This window comes from Lissotriton vulgaris, chromosome 7 (assembly GCF_964263255.1).
Source record: "Lissotriton vulgaris chromosome 7, aLisVul1.2, whole genome shotgun sequence".
Lineage (NCBI taxonomy): Eukaryota > Metazoa > Chordata > Amphibia > Caudata > Salamandridae > Lissotriton > Lissotriton vulgaris.
In genome coordinates, this window is record NC_141695.1 from 792,432,326 (window position 1) to 792,447,163 (window position 14,838).

At 44.4% G+C, this 14,838-nt stretch overlaps 1 protein-coding gene across 1 annotated transcript in view; it reads right to left on the bottom strand.

Moving 5' to 3' along the window:
* Positions 1-14,838, bottom strand: part of RNF213 (ring finger protein 213) — a 2,876,335-nt gene that overhangs the window by 2,709,329 nt on the left and 152,168 nt on the right. The window contains exon 3 of the mRNA XM_086931045.1: positions 12,088-13,215. Within this exon, the coding sequence (XP_086787171.1) occupies positions 12,088-13,215 (1,128 nt within the window). The remainder of the gene's footprint in view (positions 1-12,087; positions 13,216-14,838) is intronic.

A 14,838-nucleotide genomic window follows, 5' to 3' on the forward strand; every position in this document is an offset into this window, starting at 1 on the left:
ATTACTTAGTAATTCATCGTCTAACATTGCTTTAATGTCAGGGTCAGGTCTGTAGTTGGCTAAAGCTAGCCATGTTGCTCCTGTTCTACCTAGTGGATCGAGCATTGTAATGTGATGTGTATGTTTTAGGGCGCCTTTAAACCAGAGCGCATGCTCTTGGTATGTTAGTGGAATTTCAACATCCTCGAAAGGAATGTATTCCCCTGGAGCTTCATCTTTGTAGAAGTGAAACACTTTTGTTCTTGGATTTGCTTCAGGGAAAACTATCCACGAATTGAGTACCTCTGTCTGAAAATATTTGTGTGCCTCTATAACAGAAACTACCATACCACTTTGTCATGATGCCAACGGGGACACCTTGGGATTGTCGGGTGACTGGTGGGAACCGCATGACATCATTTCCCCTATGCTTTCCCATCAACAGGACGACTGGCTACCGACTGCCGGACCTAGCCTCTTCGGAAAAGACACTGGCCCCTTTAACTGCGACGTGTTAGTGGGTAGCCCCTCCCCGCGGGATGACATCGTAGCCTGGAGACCAATAAGGGAGGACGACCATCAGAGGTGGGTGTGCACTGACACCAGAGACGCGTAAGATCAGAGGGAGAACGACGAAGAGAGAACCGAAGATTGCGGAGGAGCCCCAAGACCGCCTGGAGGGAACAACCAGCCCGGGAGGAGGAGAGAGAGCAGAACGACCGGAGAAGCCAGGAGGCCATCGGGGACGCGCTCTGCCGTGCCTCGCTCCAGGAGGAGCGGGCTGACCCCGGTACGGGAACGGTTCAGTGGCTGGGGTGGGAGGCGGTAGAAGCCTGAGGGGTGGAATCACCTCCGTCCTGCCGAACCTTGTGAATAGTGTAAATACTCCCCCCCTTTCACTATCACTCCTCACCGTTTCCCGCTTATAACTCCGCACCAAGTACACAAGAGTGTTCCCTCAAACCCCTCCCCACCTTGAAGGACGGGAACAAGTTACTGAACCTTGTCTCTCTTTACCCTGTCCACTGACGGAAGCCAGACCAGAACCGGAGATCTAAGCCCACGGAGGAAGTTCCCTCTGAAACCCCTGCAAATTCTTTTCTTATGTGATATATGTTTAAACTGGCTGAACGCAAGAAGCGTGATTATTTGAGAATAAAGCCTTCATTGTTCAGACGCAGTCTCTTGCGCCTTCCTTCAGACTCCGTCACACACCTCTAAATGATAGGCCATTTCGTATAAGTTTCATAGTGATGGCTTTCCTTCAAGTTTCTGGAATGCTTATAGCATCCGGGTCGGTCTATTGAAAACCTGTAAAGTTTAAAGCTTGTAAGGCTGCATTGCCGCCTGTTGGCTTCACCGTTCTCTGTGTTTTCGTCTTCGGTCATTTTTGTTTAATCAAAGTTTGCAGAGCAAGTTTTAAGGAAACAAAGATAAGGTGCACAATATTTTGGAACACTGTATCCTTCAACGTTGAACAAACCAAAAACTAATACATAGGATTTTCGTCCTACTCCGCTATGGCGGATATTTTATTCCTTTACCCACTCCAGACGTCTATTGGAGTATTTTACAGGAAAGGGGGTCTCTGAGAAAAGTACGACTGAGTTACTTTAGTATCTAGCGCTAAATTAGTGCCTTACCAAACGTTGGGCGCCATGTAGTGTAGTTCCTATATTCCCAATAGGCTCTGCGCATTGGAATAATATATCTTATAGATTAGACATAGGAGTGAGGTCGACTACATCTCTATCGAATATACTAAACTTAATAGTGAGTGCCAGCTAGCTCAGAGGTCACTTGAAACGCTCTCATATTCACAAGAAGGGATTTAGTTTCTGACAACCGCATAAACAGGACTACTTTGTTTCCCAAGAATAAGAAATATATATCGCTAGAGTCGCGGAAACAATAGATAAGTATTTCATGCATGCTTCGTTTCAACAGAGCTTGTGGAGAAATAGAGAGACGGGTGTTTTCAATAAAAAGGTTTATTGAACAGTCTTCTTTCTTATACAAGAGAAGTGAACTACTACAATCGTTTAGCTGACTACAAAGTATAATGCGTACAGAAAGAATAGTATTATAAAATAATACTGTAAACGCATTGTATGGTTTCTAAGCTATATACAAATACATACATAAATAACATTGACTAAAAATACTCAACTGGTGATTCTAAATACGCCTACCCCAATGTACCTAAGTCTAGTACGCAGGAAGAAGTATGTTTTGTGTAGCATAGGTTTTAGTTATTTTTGCCAAGAATCTACCAAAGGTTTCTCTAGGTTCTAATCAGCTCCATACCTTGGTTTAGAATGAAGGAGGTCTGGTATCTCTGTCTCAGGACTCGATTTCCCAACACCCCGCAAGGGGAGCTTGGAAACACCGGAGTTGGATTCTCGGCGAGAGAAAGGCAGCCTCTTGATCAGTGCGTCAGCTGGAGGGTCGGCTTCCTTCGGCACTTGCTGTAGCGAGCTGCGTCGGGCAAGTAGATAGTCGAACTGCTCCGAACCACCGTAGTTTGCTACTGCAAGTGACGGTATATTTATACCTTGAAGGTGTTTAGGAATGCCAGAGATTAACGTAAAGTCGGGCATAATAACGTCAGGAAAGAACCCCTAGGGAATAGTTGTTCTTTGCAAAGTACATGAGTTTTTGGACAAATCAATATTGAAGCAAGGGGAAGTTCCCTAACTGCTTAAGCCGATTTTCCAAGAAATCGTTGTGACGTTTGGTACTGGTGGAAGTAGCCATGCCTGTATTTGGTCTGCATGGGCTATGTCTAAATAAGGGAATGATTTCCATGCCTATATAAGGGCAATGTGAATTGTACCTATATGAGGGCATGAATCGGGAAAATTCACTCAGAGCTTCAAATGCCACACAACAGCACCACCTATGCACCATATCTGCACAAGCACAGCACTACCTCAGTTTTACTCAGCACCACCTCAGCACAGCATCAGCGCAACACCACTTTAGCATCAGCACAGCCCCACCTCCACATCAATGTACCACCAGAGCATCCCCACCTCAGCACAAGCCCCACATCAACAGAGCACAACCCCACCATCTCAACATCGCACAAACTCTGCATCAGTGCACCACCATCAGCAAAATCTAATCTCAGCAGCAGCTCAGCACCACATCAGCGCAGCATCACCTAAGCACAGCACCAACTCAGCCCCAGCTCATCACCACCTGAGCACCAGCACGGCACCACCAACACCTGAACATGACTCTGCACCACCTCAGTATCACTCAGCACCAAAGCTTCAACACAGCACCACCTCCTCATCATCAGTGCACCACCACCAGTGCAGCACCAACTCAGCACCAACACACCACCTCAATGTCAGTACAGCACCACCTCAACATCAAGAAAGCACCAGCTTAACATCAGTGCACCACCAACGCCGCCCCATCTCAGCACCAGCGCAGCCCCACCTCAGCACCAATGCACCTCCTTGGCATCAGCTCCACACAGCACCAACTCAGGATCACTCAGCACCACCTGAGCACCAGTGCAGCACCACCACTAAAGCATCACTCAGCACCACCTCAGGATCAATCAGCATCACCTCCACACCAGCAGACCACCACCTCAGCATCACTCGGCACCACCTCAGTTTGTCTTCGGGATCTGGCATCTGTTGATTCTCCCTAGTGTCTATCAGTTGCTTCTGCTGTAATTCAGGTACTATTTCCCAATCTCCACCCTGCCGTTGTTTATGTTCCCTCCAATAACAAAAAAGCAATAACAAACAAGCAATAAAACAGGCAGGAAGAAGTTGCTAGCACTGCAAGGACAAAAAGACCCATTTTTTAGGTTAATTCTTTTTCTTAATAGGGTCGTTCAGTTGTACATAATGTCTTCTTGGTTATATATATCTAAAGTAACCAAACTTCTTAGCACACCGTTTTATTATAACTTTTCAACATGCTGCACAGCAGCCACACTGCTGTACAACATAGCTTAAATACTTTGGCAAAGACAATAGCTGTGGCTAAAAGCATTTATTAGGTCCAAAAGGTTAGACATATTGCCTACGTCAATGCTTGCCAACAGACCTCTTAAAACGCAAATAAAAGGGGCATCCCTATGCAATTTCAATCTTAGATCTCCTCTCCCCAGAAGTGCTCCTTTGATGATCAAGGAAGAGCCTGCACAGATAAAGAAGGTAACTGGGTGAGGACTCAATGATAAATCATACTTAAGAGTATTAGTGGGTGAGAGTCCTTTTAAAACTAGAATGTTCCTCTGAATTAAAATGCGGAGACATTAAGAAACAAGAGAAAGTGCACACGTTAATTTTTTGTGTAGGCTGTATGTGTGCCTGCAAGTGGCACAATACATGAAGGTGATAGTGTGTGTGCTGTGTACATATACTAAGTGCAGTGTGTCTGCAATGGTCCATTACATGGAGGGTTCTGGGTTCCATTTTGGAAGCCCAAGACTGCCTGGTGAAGACATAAGGAGGTAGAGGAATCCCCCAAGACATATTTGTCTACTGCTGCATTATTATGGGCTGGGCGGGACACATTGGAGAAGGGAGAGAGAGACTCCCCCCTGTAAAACTCAAATGGTGGTTTGATGATTTAGTGAAGAAGGGGTTATTAAGTGGACCATAAAGAGTAGGACTGGTACCCCAGGATTAACCTTCTGATGCACAAATCACTGCGGCTGACATCCAGGTGTCAACTCTAGTCACTCCCATGGCCTGTGTTGTGGGACTATCTGCTTCGGAGTCTATACTGCTGTTACAGATGGCCTTTCGAGAGGAACATCGGTGAGGGAACATCACTGAGTGAAACCAAGACAACCTGTTCTACAGCGTACAGTGTCTGCCTGCTCTGCCTTTTTGAGTAGACTCCTACTGGGAGGAGTGAGAAAACTGCTGCAGCACCTTTAGGGTCGTTGCCCATGTGAAAAATTCAAGTCAGCGACCCACGTATGACAGGAAAGGGCCGCCATGAAGTTAGTCGTGGGGCTGCAGTAGAAATTACAATTTCATTTCGAAGGACAAAGTCTGTGCGGGGTCGATGCTTCTAATGACCAGTCGGTCATAAGAAGCATCGAGGACTCCACCTGACCTGACCCTGTGGACAGAGAGGACGCAGTAGATACTTCATCTTATCACTGGGACCCTGATCAGGAGTATTATAATCAACCCCTCAACTTAACATGCATGAGGAGCACAAAACACCTCGGATTGCTGCTAGAGAGGACCGCGTAAGCTCCGAGGAGAGCCTGTGGTTGCTGACTGCTGCTGCTGCGCCTCCTGCATGCAGCCGACTTAAGGAGCAGGAGTGGAGCATTGCGAGTGCCGGTGGACAAGGCACCTGTTGAGACGCTGCACACTTACTCTTTGCTGGAGCACGCAACACTGGTAACGGACCTACTGGGCTTGCTATTAAGCACACTAGTGCCATACATGTTTTACTATTTTAAGAATTGAAGTGAACTCTAGAGTTACGGGCTATTAGTGAGCATTCCCTGGATGCGGCAACCAGTGAAGGGGGAATAACCCCAATGACACTGTGAGGAGAGAGTGGGACAGGGATTTGCCAGTGAAACACTAGAGCTCTGACCTCATTGGGATAATGTGTTGTTGTCTGTAAATGTCGCAACCTGCCTTTGAATGTGTAGAGTTAAAAATAAAATACTTTTTTTTTTAATTATAAAGATAAGTACTTGACTGGACATTGATTTATTGATATTACAATGCACTCTGACTTATGAGAGGTGTTAACTAATTATGTATCTAAACATCCACTTCAGGGGGAACCCATGACTGCTCGTCCACACCTACTACAGAATAACACGCAGAAGTGTTTCCTTTAAGCTAAAGATCGACAATATAAGAAGTGATCTGCTCAATGATGTAAGCCGATACTCCAGCCCCATCAGCATAACTAACACTCAACCTAAAAACAACGCGTCATGGACATCCTTCGACACCTACTCTGAAGAAACAATTCACATACTGCTCAGCACCTTGAAGCCCTCTAATCACCTCACAGACCCCCTACCTGCTAATGCTGTAAAAGACTTCACCCCCCTGCTCCTCCCACTCTGGACTAAAATCATTAACAGTTCCCTTCAACAAGGACTCATCCCAGACTCCCTCAAGGGAGGGTGAGTCACGCCTATACTCAAGAAACCTACAGCTGAACCGGCCGACCTAAAGAATTACCGCCCTATCACCAATATCCCCACCTTGGCCAAACTGCTAGAAAAATGCGTACAACTCCAACTGACAAAACACATTGATCAGTTTGACCTCCTCAACCCTCATCAATCGGGCTTCCGAGCAAAACACAGCACGGAAACGGCTATGACGCACATAATTGATGACGCCCTCCAAATCCTTGATCGCAATGATTCCTGCCTCCTCATCCTTCTTGATCTCTCCTCAGCATTTGATACGGTCAAACATGAGAATCTACTTGAGTTGTTAAACACCAGAATGGTTTTATCCGGGAGTGTCCTCAAATGGTTCACTTCCTTCCTACATAACCGGTCTCAAAAGTTCAAGATCAACAACGTACTGTCCTCATCTGTGCCTGTAACTCTAGGCATCCCACAAGGATCGTCCCTATCCCCCACATTGTTCAACCTCGTCATGGAACCACTCACCACCTTGCTTCAAGCATCGAATGTACACTTCCATATGTACACCGATGACACTCAACTTTACCTCAGGCTACAATCCCCAGAAGACATCAAACTTCTGAACTCCACACTAAGAAACACCCAATCATGGTTGGCCGATAATCACCTCAAACTAAATGCTCTGAAAACTGAGTTCCTTCTGATCTCACCTCCTGCGAAAATCGCCATCACCCAAACCTGGCTCAATCACCTAACCGCACTCAATGTCCATCCCACCATCGTGGACTCTGCGAAATCCTTAGGCAGCACACTTGACTCCAATCTCAACATGTAGCAGCACATTAGCAAAACAACTAAAGGAGCTAATTTCCAAATTAACACCTTGAGGAAACTAAAACCCTTCCTCCCAGCTAAGGACTTCCAAACTGCTGTACAAGCCCTAGTCATCCCTCGCATAGACTATGGAATTGTGGCTCTCAGCGGGCTCCCCCTATCAACAACCGCACCCCTAAGAGCCTCCTTGAACGCTGCCGCGAGACTCATCACTGGCTCAAGAAAACATTTGCATATATCCCCCGACTTAAAATCCCTGAACTGGCTGCCTTTTGAAGCCAGAATACAGCTGAAAATTGCCTGTATGACACACTCGGCTGTACACCACAAGTCACCCAACTACCTCACTCAAAAGCTGACTATATCAGGAGGCTCGAGATCCAATAGAAGCACAAAAAAATCTCCTCCTGAAACCTCGAAGATTCCGGAAGGAAAAAACATACAAACGCTCCTTCTCAGGAATGGCACCCAGGATCTGGAATGCACTCCCTCCTGAAACCAGGCTTATCTCCTCCACTGCATTTTTTAAGAAAGAGGTAAAAGCCATCCTTATGGCTAATTTCACCTGAACTCTATCGTTACTGGATCAAAGACATTGCACGGCTTCTGTATTATTGGTTCCCGGATTGTTTTTTGTATTATATTTTTACTTGATTGTTATCTTACTTTGCTACTCACCTACTACCGACTATTATATTGTTTTTAAGAGTTTGTTTAATCACCCCCTTGTTGTCCCTACCCTTTGTTTCTGTAAAGCGCTCCGTTATCTGCAAAGATCTTGTTCGCGCTATATAAAACTTTAAATAAATAAAATAAATAAATAAACCAATTGTCAGGATCCATAGTAGGTCGGACCCAGGACATCAGAGTAAATGGGTCAACCACCAAGGTTTGGCCCAGTAACCCCTACCGGCTCTGTGCCCCTTCTGAAAGGTGTTCTGACAGCAGGTAAACAAATGAGTTTTATGGCACTAGCCAGAATAAAGAAGATACCTGGATACACAATCATCATTGTGTTTTAACATCAAGACAATTTTGCTTTGTCTGCAATGTATATGTTCAAAAATATTTACAACAATTTGATTATCATGGCCAGAAAGTACTGTCACAGTTTTACTTGCTATAATCGGCAGGCCATGAAACATAAACTACTCCAAATACGTTTCTGGAAGAGCAGGGCGTGCTAATAGGCTGTGTCGCAGTATTTAGTAGGTAAACAAAACCAGCAACCCTGGGTCTGAAAGAGGCTTAGGCTTTTAAGATATGAAGTTGCCAAATGGAAGCTCAAGGCCCATCCTCTGGGATACTCCTCCTTATGGCAATGTAAAGAATATTACTAACGCTCCTTTGGAAGCTGTGTGGAATAAAAATACTCCATGGTCATTCAATGAGTTGCATAAACACTTCAAAAACCAAATAAACATAGTGGACAGGGTGCTGTAAGCATGCACGGAATTATTATACTTTACTTGAGGTATGTAAGGAAAATGCTACTTACCAGTATGCATCTGTTCTTGGCATATAGAGCTGCAGAGATTCACACTCTGTGCATAAATCGCCATCTGGTGTTGGGCTCGGATGCTTGCACCTTTTGTAGTCACGAGATAGGCGACTCCTCCTTTGGACAATAGTGTGCATGGGCATCGACTTCATTTTCAGATTTTTTTTTGCCATGAAGGGAAATGATGGAGTTTGTAGAAACAGAAAGATGTCCATGAAAATGTATCTAAGTAAGATAACACTGGACCAGATACAGGTTCCAGGGAGGTGGGTCGGCGTGTGAATCTCTGCAGCTCTACATGCCAAGAACAGATGCATACTGGTAAGTAGTATTTTTCGTTCGAGGCATATGAGCTGCAGAATTTACACTCTGTGCGTAGACTGTACAGCAGTGCTCCCCTAGCGGTGGTCGCCTGTAACAATTGCAGTGGTTTGAAAAAGTGTTTTAAGAACTGCCTGGCCTACAGAAGCTTGTTGGTTTGCCTGCACATCTACACAATAGTGTTTGGTGAAGGTGTGTGTAGTAGACCATGTTGCAGCCTCACAAATGTGTTCTAGGGGAATGTTCCCGAAGAACACCATGGAAGCCCCTAGTTTGCATGTTGAATGCACTCTAGGGGGAATTGTTAATGTACATTTTGCTTTTTCATAGCATATTTGAATACATTTTACTATCCACCTGGCAATTCCAGCTTTGGAAATAGGATTGCCTTTATGAGGTGGAGAGAAAGCTACCAACAGTTGTCTTGTTTTCCTAAAGGCTTTAGTCCTGTCTATGTAATAAAATAAAGCTATTTTGACGTCAAGGGTGCGAAGAGCTCTTTCTGCTACAGAATCAGGGTTTTGGAAAAAAACTGGTTACTCTACTGATTGATTAAGGTGGAAAGCAGAGATTACTTTGGGAAGGAATTTTGGATTTGTCCTAAGAACCACTTTGTTCCGATGTATTTGTAAAAATCGTTCTTGTATGGTAAAAGCCTGGATCTCACTTACTCTCCTGAGAGAAGTGATTGCAACAAGGAAAGCTATTTTCCATGTAAGGAATTGTAGTTAGCATTTGTGTAACGGCTCAAATGGGGGGGCCCATGAATCTAGTAAGAACTATGTTTAGGTTCCACACTAGTGAGGGTAGCAGTACGGGTGGAATTATCCTTTTAAGGCCTTCCATAAAGGCTTTGATAGCAGATACCCTAAACAATGACAAATGTGGTCTGTTTTGTAGGTAGGCGGCAAGGGCAGCTAGATGAAATCTTATTGAAGAGTATGCCAGATTGCATCTTTGTAGATGTAGCAAATAATGTCCTGAATTGAGGCATTTAATGGGTCAATTTTGTGGTTTTTGCAGTAAATGACAAATCTTTTCCATTTAGTTGCATAGCAAGCTCTAGTAGTGGTGCGTCTGGCTTCCTTAATAATGTTCATACAGTCTGGAGGGAGGTTAAGGTAACCAAACTCTAGGATTTCAGGAACCAGATTGCTAGATTCAGTTGCGCTGGATCTGGGTGGCTTATCTCTCCATGGTTCTGCGTTAAGAGCTTTGGGGAGAGATGTAATATATGGTGTGGTACTACCAAGAGTTCGAGTAGTGTTGTGAACCAAGGTTGCCGTGCCCATATGGGAGCAACCAGCATCATTTTGAGAAAGTGTTGTTTTAACTTGCGTACTACCAGTGGATTGAGCGGGAGTGGCGGAAAAGCGTACAACTCCTGTTTAAACCAGTAAACCTGACCCAGGCATGGCTGCGTAGCAAGACATTGGTATTTAGTGCGCGGGATGCGGTGTCTGCTGCGTCGAGCGCGCATTTAATGGATGTATTGGTAATGAGTTTGCCCTCTTGTATGAGGTTATTGGTTTTGTCCCTATATTCTTGCGGTAGATGTTGTACTGGGGTTTCTAGCTCATCATACAGAAGGGCTTGTGTGTTAGCTATTTCCATGATTTTGCAGCTTGAGACGCCATAAGTTTACCAGTAATTTAGATTCTTTATCAGGAGGTGGTGTGTCAACTGACCCCTGAGAGTTTGCTCTTACGTGAGTAGACTTTTGTGGCTGGTCAAAAGTTTCTAGAATAAAATCGTCTTCTACAGGGTCTGAGTGTAGCTTGACTTTATGGTATGTTGGAGCCCTATTGATTAATTGGGCAAAACCCACATTGTCATCTGGTGGAGAAGGTTTTGAGGGATAGAAGTCCAGATCATTAGTTAGCTCAGGATCCATATTATAGTTAAGCCATGGGTCTGGTTCCAGTGGTTGTTAATCAGGTTCAGTACCTAAGGGAACTATATCTTCGTCTTGTTACCCATCCCCATGTTCATCATCACTATCCTGTGATTGTCGAGAATGTGGTGGTGAAATGATCAAATATTGGTTAATTGGTGGATGGAGTGAAGGTGGTGGCGAGGTATTAGTAGCCATATGCATTTTCTTTGGAGGAACTGGTGCCTGTGGTAAAGGTTTTGGTTTCCTCTTTGTAGGTGGTTTGGTAATTATATGATCAGTCTTTGGATGGATTAAAATGGTGTTCTGCTTTGGGTCTGGGAGAACAAGTTCTTCGGCATCGACAGTTTTCTTTGGCTTGGAAGATTTCTCCTTGGAAACTAGTTTTGGCTTGTCAGGTATAGAAGCTTTCCCTGGATTCGAGACCTTCTGTGCAGAGATCTTATCCGGCTGCTTTGACGTGGAGGGTTTATCCGGCTGCTTCGGTGAAGAGATCTTTTCCGGCTGCTTCGGTGCCAAGAGCTTTTCTGTGTGCTTCGGTTCCAAAAGCTTTTCTGTTTGCTTTGGTGCCGAGGCATTGTCCGGTTGCTTCGGTGCCAAGAGCTTTTGTGGCTGCTTTGGTGCAGAGGTCTTTTCTGGCTGTTTCAGTGCTGAAAGCTTTTAGGACCATGTGGTTGGCTCGAGGCGGAAGGCATTTGTTTTTCCTTGGGCGCTGGGCCATAAGGCGGGGTGCTTGAGGTTTTTGTATGGTGTTGACCTGAGCCCGAAGATGTCACCAGAGCCGTTGTTATGGGCTTGGGGGTCTCAGTACTCACGTCCCTTTGAGCCAGGGTGATGTCTTTGGCGTCGGAGACATCTACTTCGGAGTCTGGGTGTCGAGCCAGACGATCCTGGATGGTCTTTTTGGACCTGAAGGATAAGCAAGCTTCACAGTCGTCCTCTCGGTGTTAGGGAGAGAGGCACAGGTTACAAGCAGGATGGAGGTCAGAGTGTGGTAATTTAGCACCACACTGAGGACATTTTTTAAAGGGAGCCCGTTCTATCGACGTCAGTCTGCACCGGCGCAGGTAGGCCCCTAAGAAGTTCACAGGCGGTGAAGTTATTTGAGACTAGTCAAGGGTGCGCGGCGAAAGAAACACGATTGAGACAATGCAGTCGGTTAGCTGTGATTGCGCGTCGAAAGTGGTTTCGATAACGAGACCGACTGGGGCGCAGCAAGTCACATCCGAACCAGACGGCGGAAAAAAACAATCTGAAGATGGAGTAGATGCCCATGCGCACTATTGTCCAAAAGGAGGAGTCCCCCATCTCGTGACTACAAAAGACTTCTTCCAAGACAAAAACAAGGTGCAAGCATCTGAGCCCAACACCAGATGGCGCTCTATGCAGTGTAAATTTAGCAGCTCATATGTCTTGAATCTTTAGTTCCTGCGGACTTACCGGTAAGTTCTTATTTTTCTGCTTCTTTGAGGTATTCTTTTCAGAGATAGTTTGGCTGTCAGTTTTCTTCTCGGAATGGTCATGACCTTCCTCCTTTCCTGAGCTGGCTTTGCTGTGTGGCACTGTTTCAACTGTGGATTCCTCCACCTTTTTAGAGATGTTTTGCTCCTCCTTCTTATTTCCCGAATTTTCTTGGCCTTCACTTCTTTCTTTTGAACTTGCTTGATCCCTGTTTTTAGAAGTGTTTTTTTCCTTCCCTTTCAAATGGCCAACCTGTTCTCCTTTTGCCATTTCAGCATTGGCTTGGTCTATATTTCTCTTTTTGCTTTGGTCTTCTGTCTCGTGACTCTCCGTAATAGGCAGTTTGTCTTGAGTTGTATTAGTACCACTGTCACCAGAAGCACTGCTGTTTCCCTTACTCACTACTTCAGCGTATGATGAAGTCTCTGAAATTCTAGTTTTACTTAACCCTTTCTTTTCTGTGGCAGTCTCTGACTGAATCAATGTTTTCTCTTTTTTTCCCACAACCACAGATGGTTGACCTTCCAGCACGGAACCCTTATGATCCACACTTTTACAGTGTTCTACTCTTTTCACTGATGAGGGTACACCACCGAAGTCGTCTGACAGAGGAGTTACTGGAGTATTATTCTCTTCCTGATGATCAAGGAAGCTTGGAGGACCACCAGCACAGCTGCCATCAGAGGCTTCTGTCAGTGGTGACGCAGACAGCTGCACAAGGGAAAGACTTTCTTGTCGAGGACTGTCTTCAGTAAGTTTATTCACAGGGCCAGAATTGCTCAAATTCTGTGCCATATTTCTTGAGGACAGTAAGAGGTTCTGTTTATCAATGTTTGGAGATAGGTTAGTACTAGCTGGATTGGTCTGGCTCACGTGGATTGCATCCGTAGTGAGTAGAGACAGCTTATTTTCCTCAACAAGAGCTTGTTCTACCATCTGATTCTCTTTCTTGATGCCATCTGATGCTAAGGAGTCACCCTGCTCTGTTTTCTCATTTCTTAATACTTCACGGTCGTGGCCAGACATTTCAGAGGAGAGTGATGTCAGGGAGTCGGTCTCCTCAGATAAGGAGTTTTTTTGTTTCTTCTTTCGGTTTCTCTTCTTTTTCTAAATCAAAGTAGAAAACAAAGGATATCATAATGTATGTATTATATTTTTAAACTTATTCATAACCACCATAAACCATCATAAGAATAATTAATTTAGTGAACAATTTCCTCCAAGATTGACTTTTGCAAGGGTAACTGAATGTAAAAACAGGCATAAAAGCATGAAAGGAGTGAAGCTGATGAAAAAAGGCTGACACCATAAATCGTAGGTCAACAGAACTGGAGTCTAACCTTTAATATCCACTCCCTCTGACGACAAACACTGTAAAGAGATAATGTGAGGACAGAAGAATGTATGAATTATGGGTGCTGTAGTCTTCCAGATTAATTGTGGTATGAAAAGACAAGGGCCTAAAAAGGGGTGGTCAGTAACTGAATTTCAACACAAGTTTGGTGGATAACCTGCTCCTCCACTACCTGTATAAAACAGGCCTGTCTAAGACTTTGGGGATGACAGCTTTCCTGACTCCAAAGCTGAATCTGGCTTTGTGATAAGAAAACCCTTTATGGTGGGTCAGCCTTCCAATACCAAGTCTGCTTGCTTTTATGTGGTCTTCGGCCACCATGGACACCATTCAAAAGTGAAAAATTCTCTGGTAAGCAATGTGCCCTTCCTTTAAGAGGTTCCCCAAAACTCTGTCCATAGCCTAACAATCGTTAACATGTACATGGAACTGGTCATCTGCCTCCAACATTTCCTTCCTTCTTAAAGCCGATGACTAGCAGCTGTACATATAAGTCTACCCAGAGGAACCAGACAGTTTTGCAACAAAACTAAGTAATCTCCAAACGTGAATATTTCAAAACTATCGCAAATTCAATCTCCACTGAAGATTTGCTATTTTTTCTCACGAATTGCATCGCCCCTATACAAACATCACTTGATGCAATTAATATACTTGACTGCATTCCATATATCGATAAGAATGTAAAGCCTCTAAGCATTACTTTAGACAAGATCTTGAGCCTTCAGGCCTAAATCAAATACTTAGCAAGTGTGGTCTAACATCAAATCAGGCTCCTCTGGGAAATCAAGCCTCTCATCCATTAAGAAGATTTCAGAGCAGTTGGTGCACACCATTAAAAGCAGCCTTCAACGCAGCTGCTAGAATAATCCCTGGTGTGAGAAGACGAGACCACATTACCCCAATATTAAACATCTTTAAACAGCTTCCCACTGGAGCAAGAAGACTTTGTAAACAGCCTGCATTGTTCACAAGGATGGGACAACTTCTACTACCTAATATAAAACCTAACAATCTCGGGTCTCTACAATCCTTTCAGAACACAGAATCACTCCTACTGGAAAACCCCTACTTCAAAAAGTCAAAAACCCTGATACAATAGTTTTGGAGATGTGTACCTAGAATATAGAGCTCATCACCATCACCATCCCCAAAAGTTTGAGGTTTATTCAATCAAATCCACTTAAGTCACTAAAACGCTCAATGTGAAAAATCGACAGATAATAAGGCATACATATTGTCATAACTAACTCATTCAATTGCTGTTCTCATTAAATAATCTGATCTGCCCACCCTACAGAAATCTGAAAAGAAATAAATAACTAAATAAATCTCTTGCACATGCTGTACAAGAAACGGGGATGGCCAAAGGATTC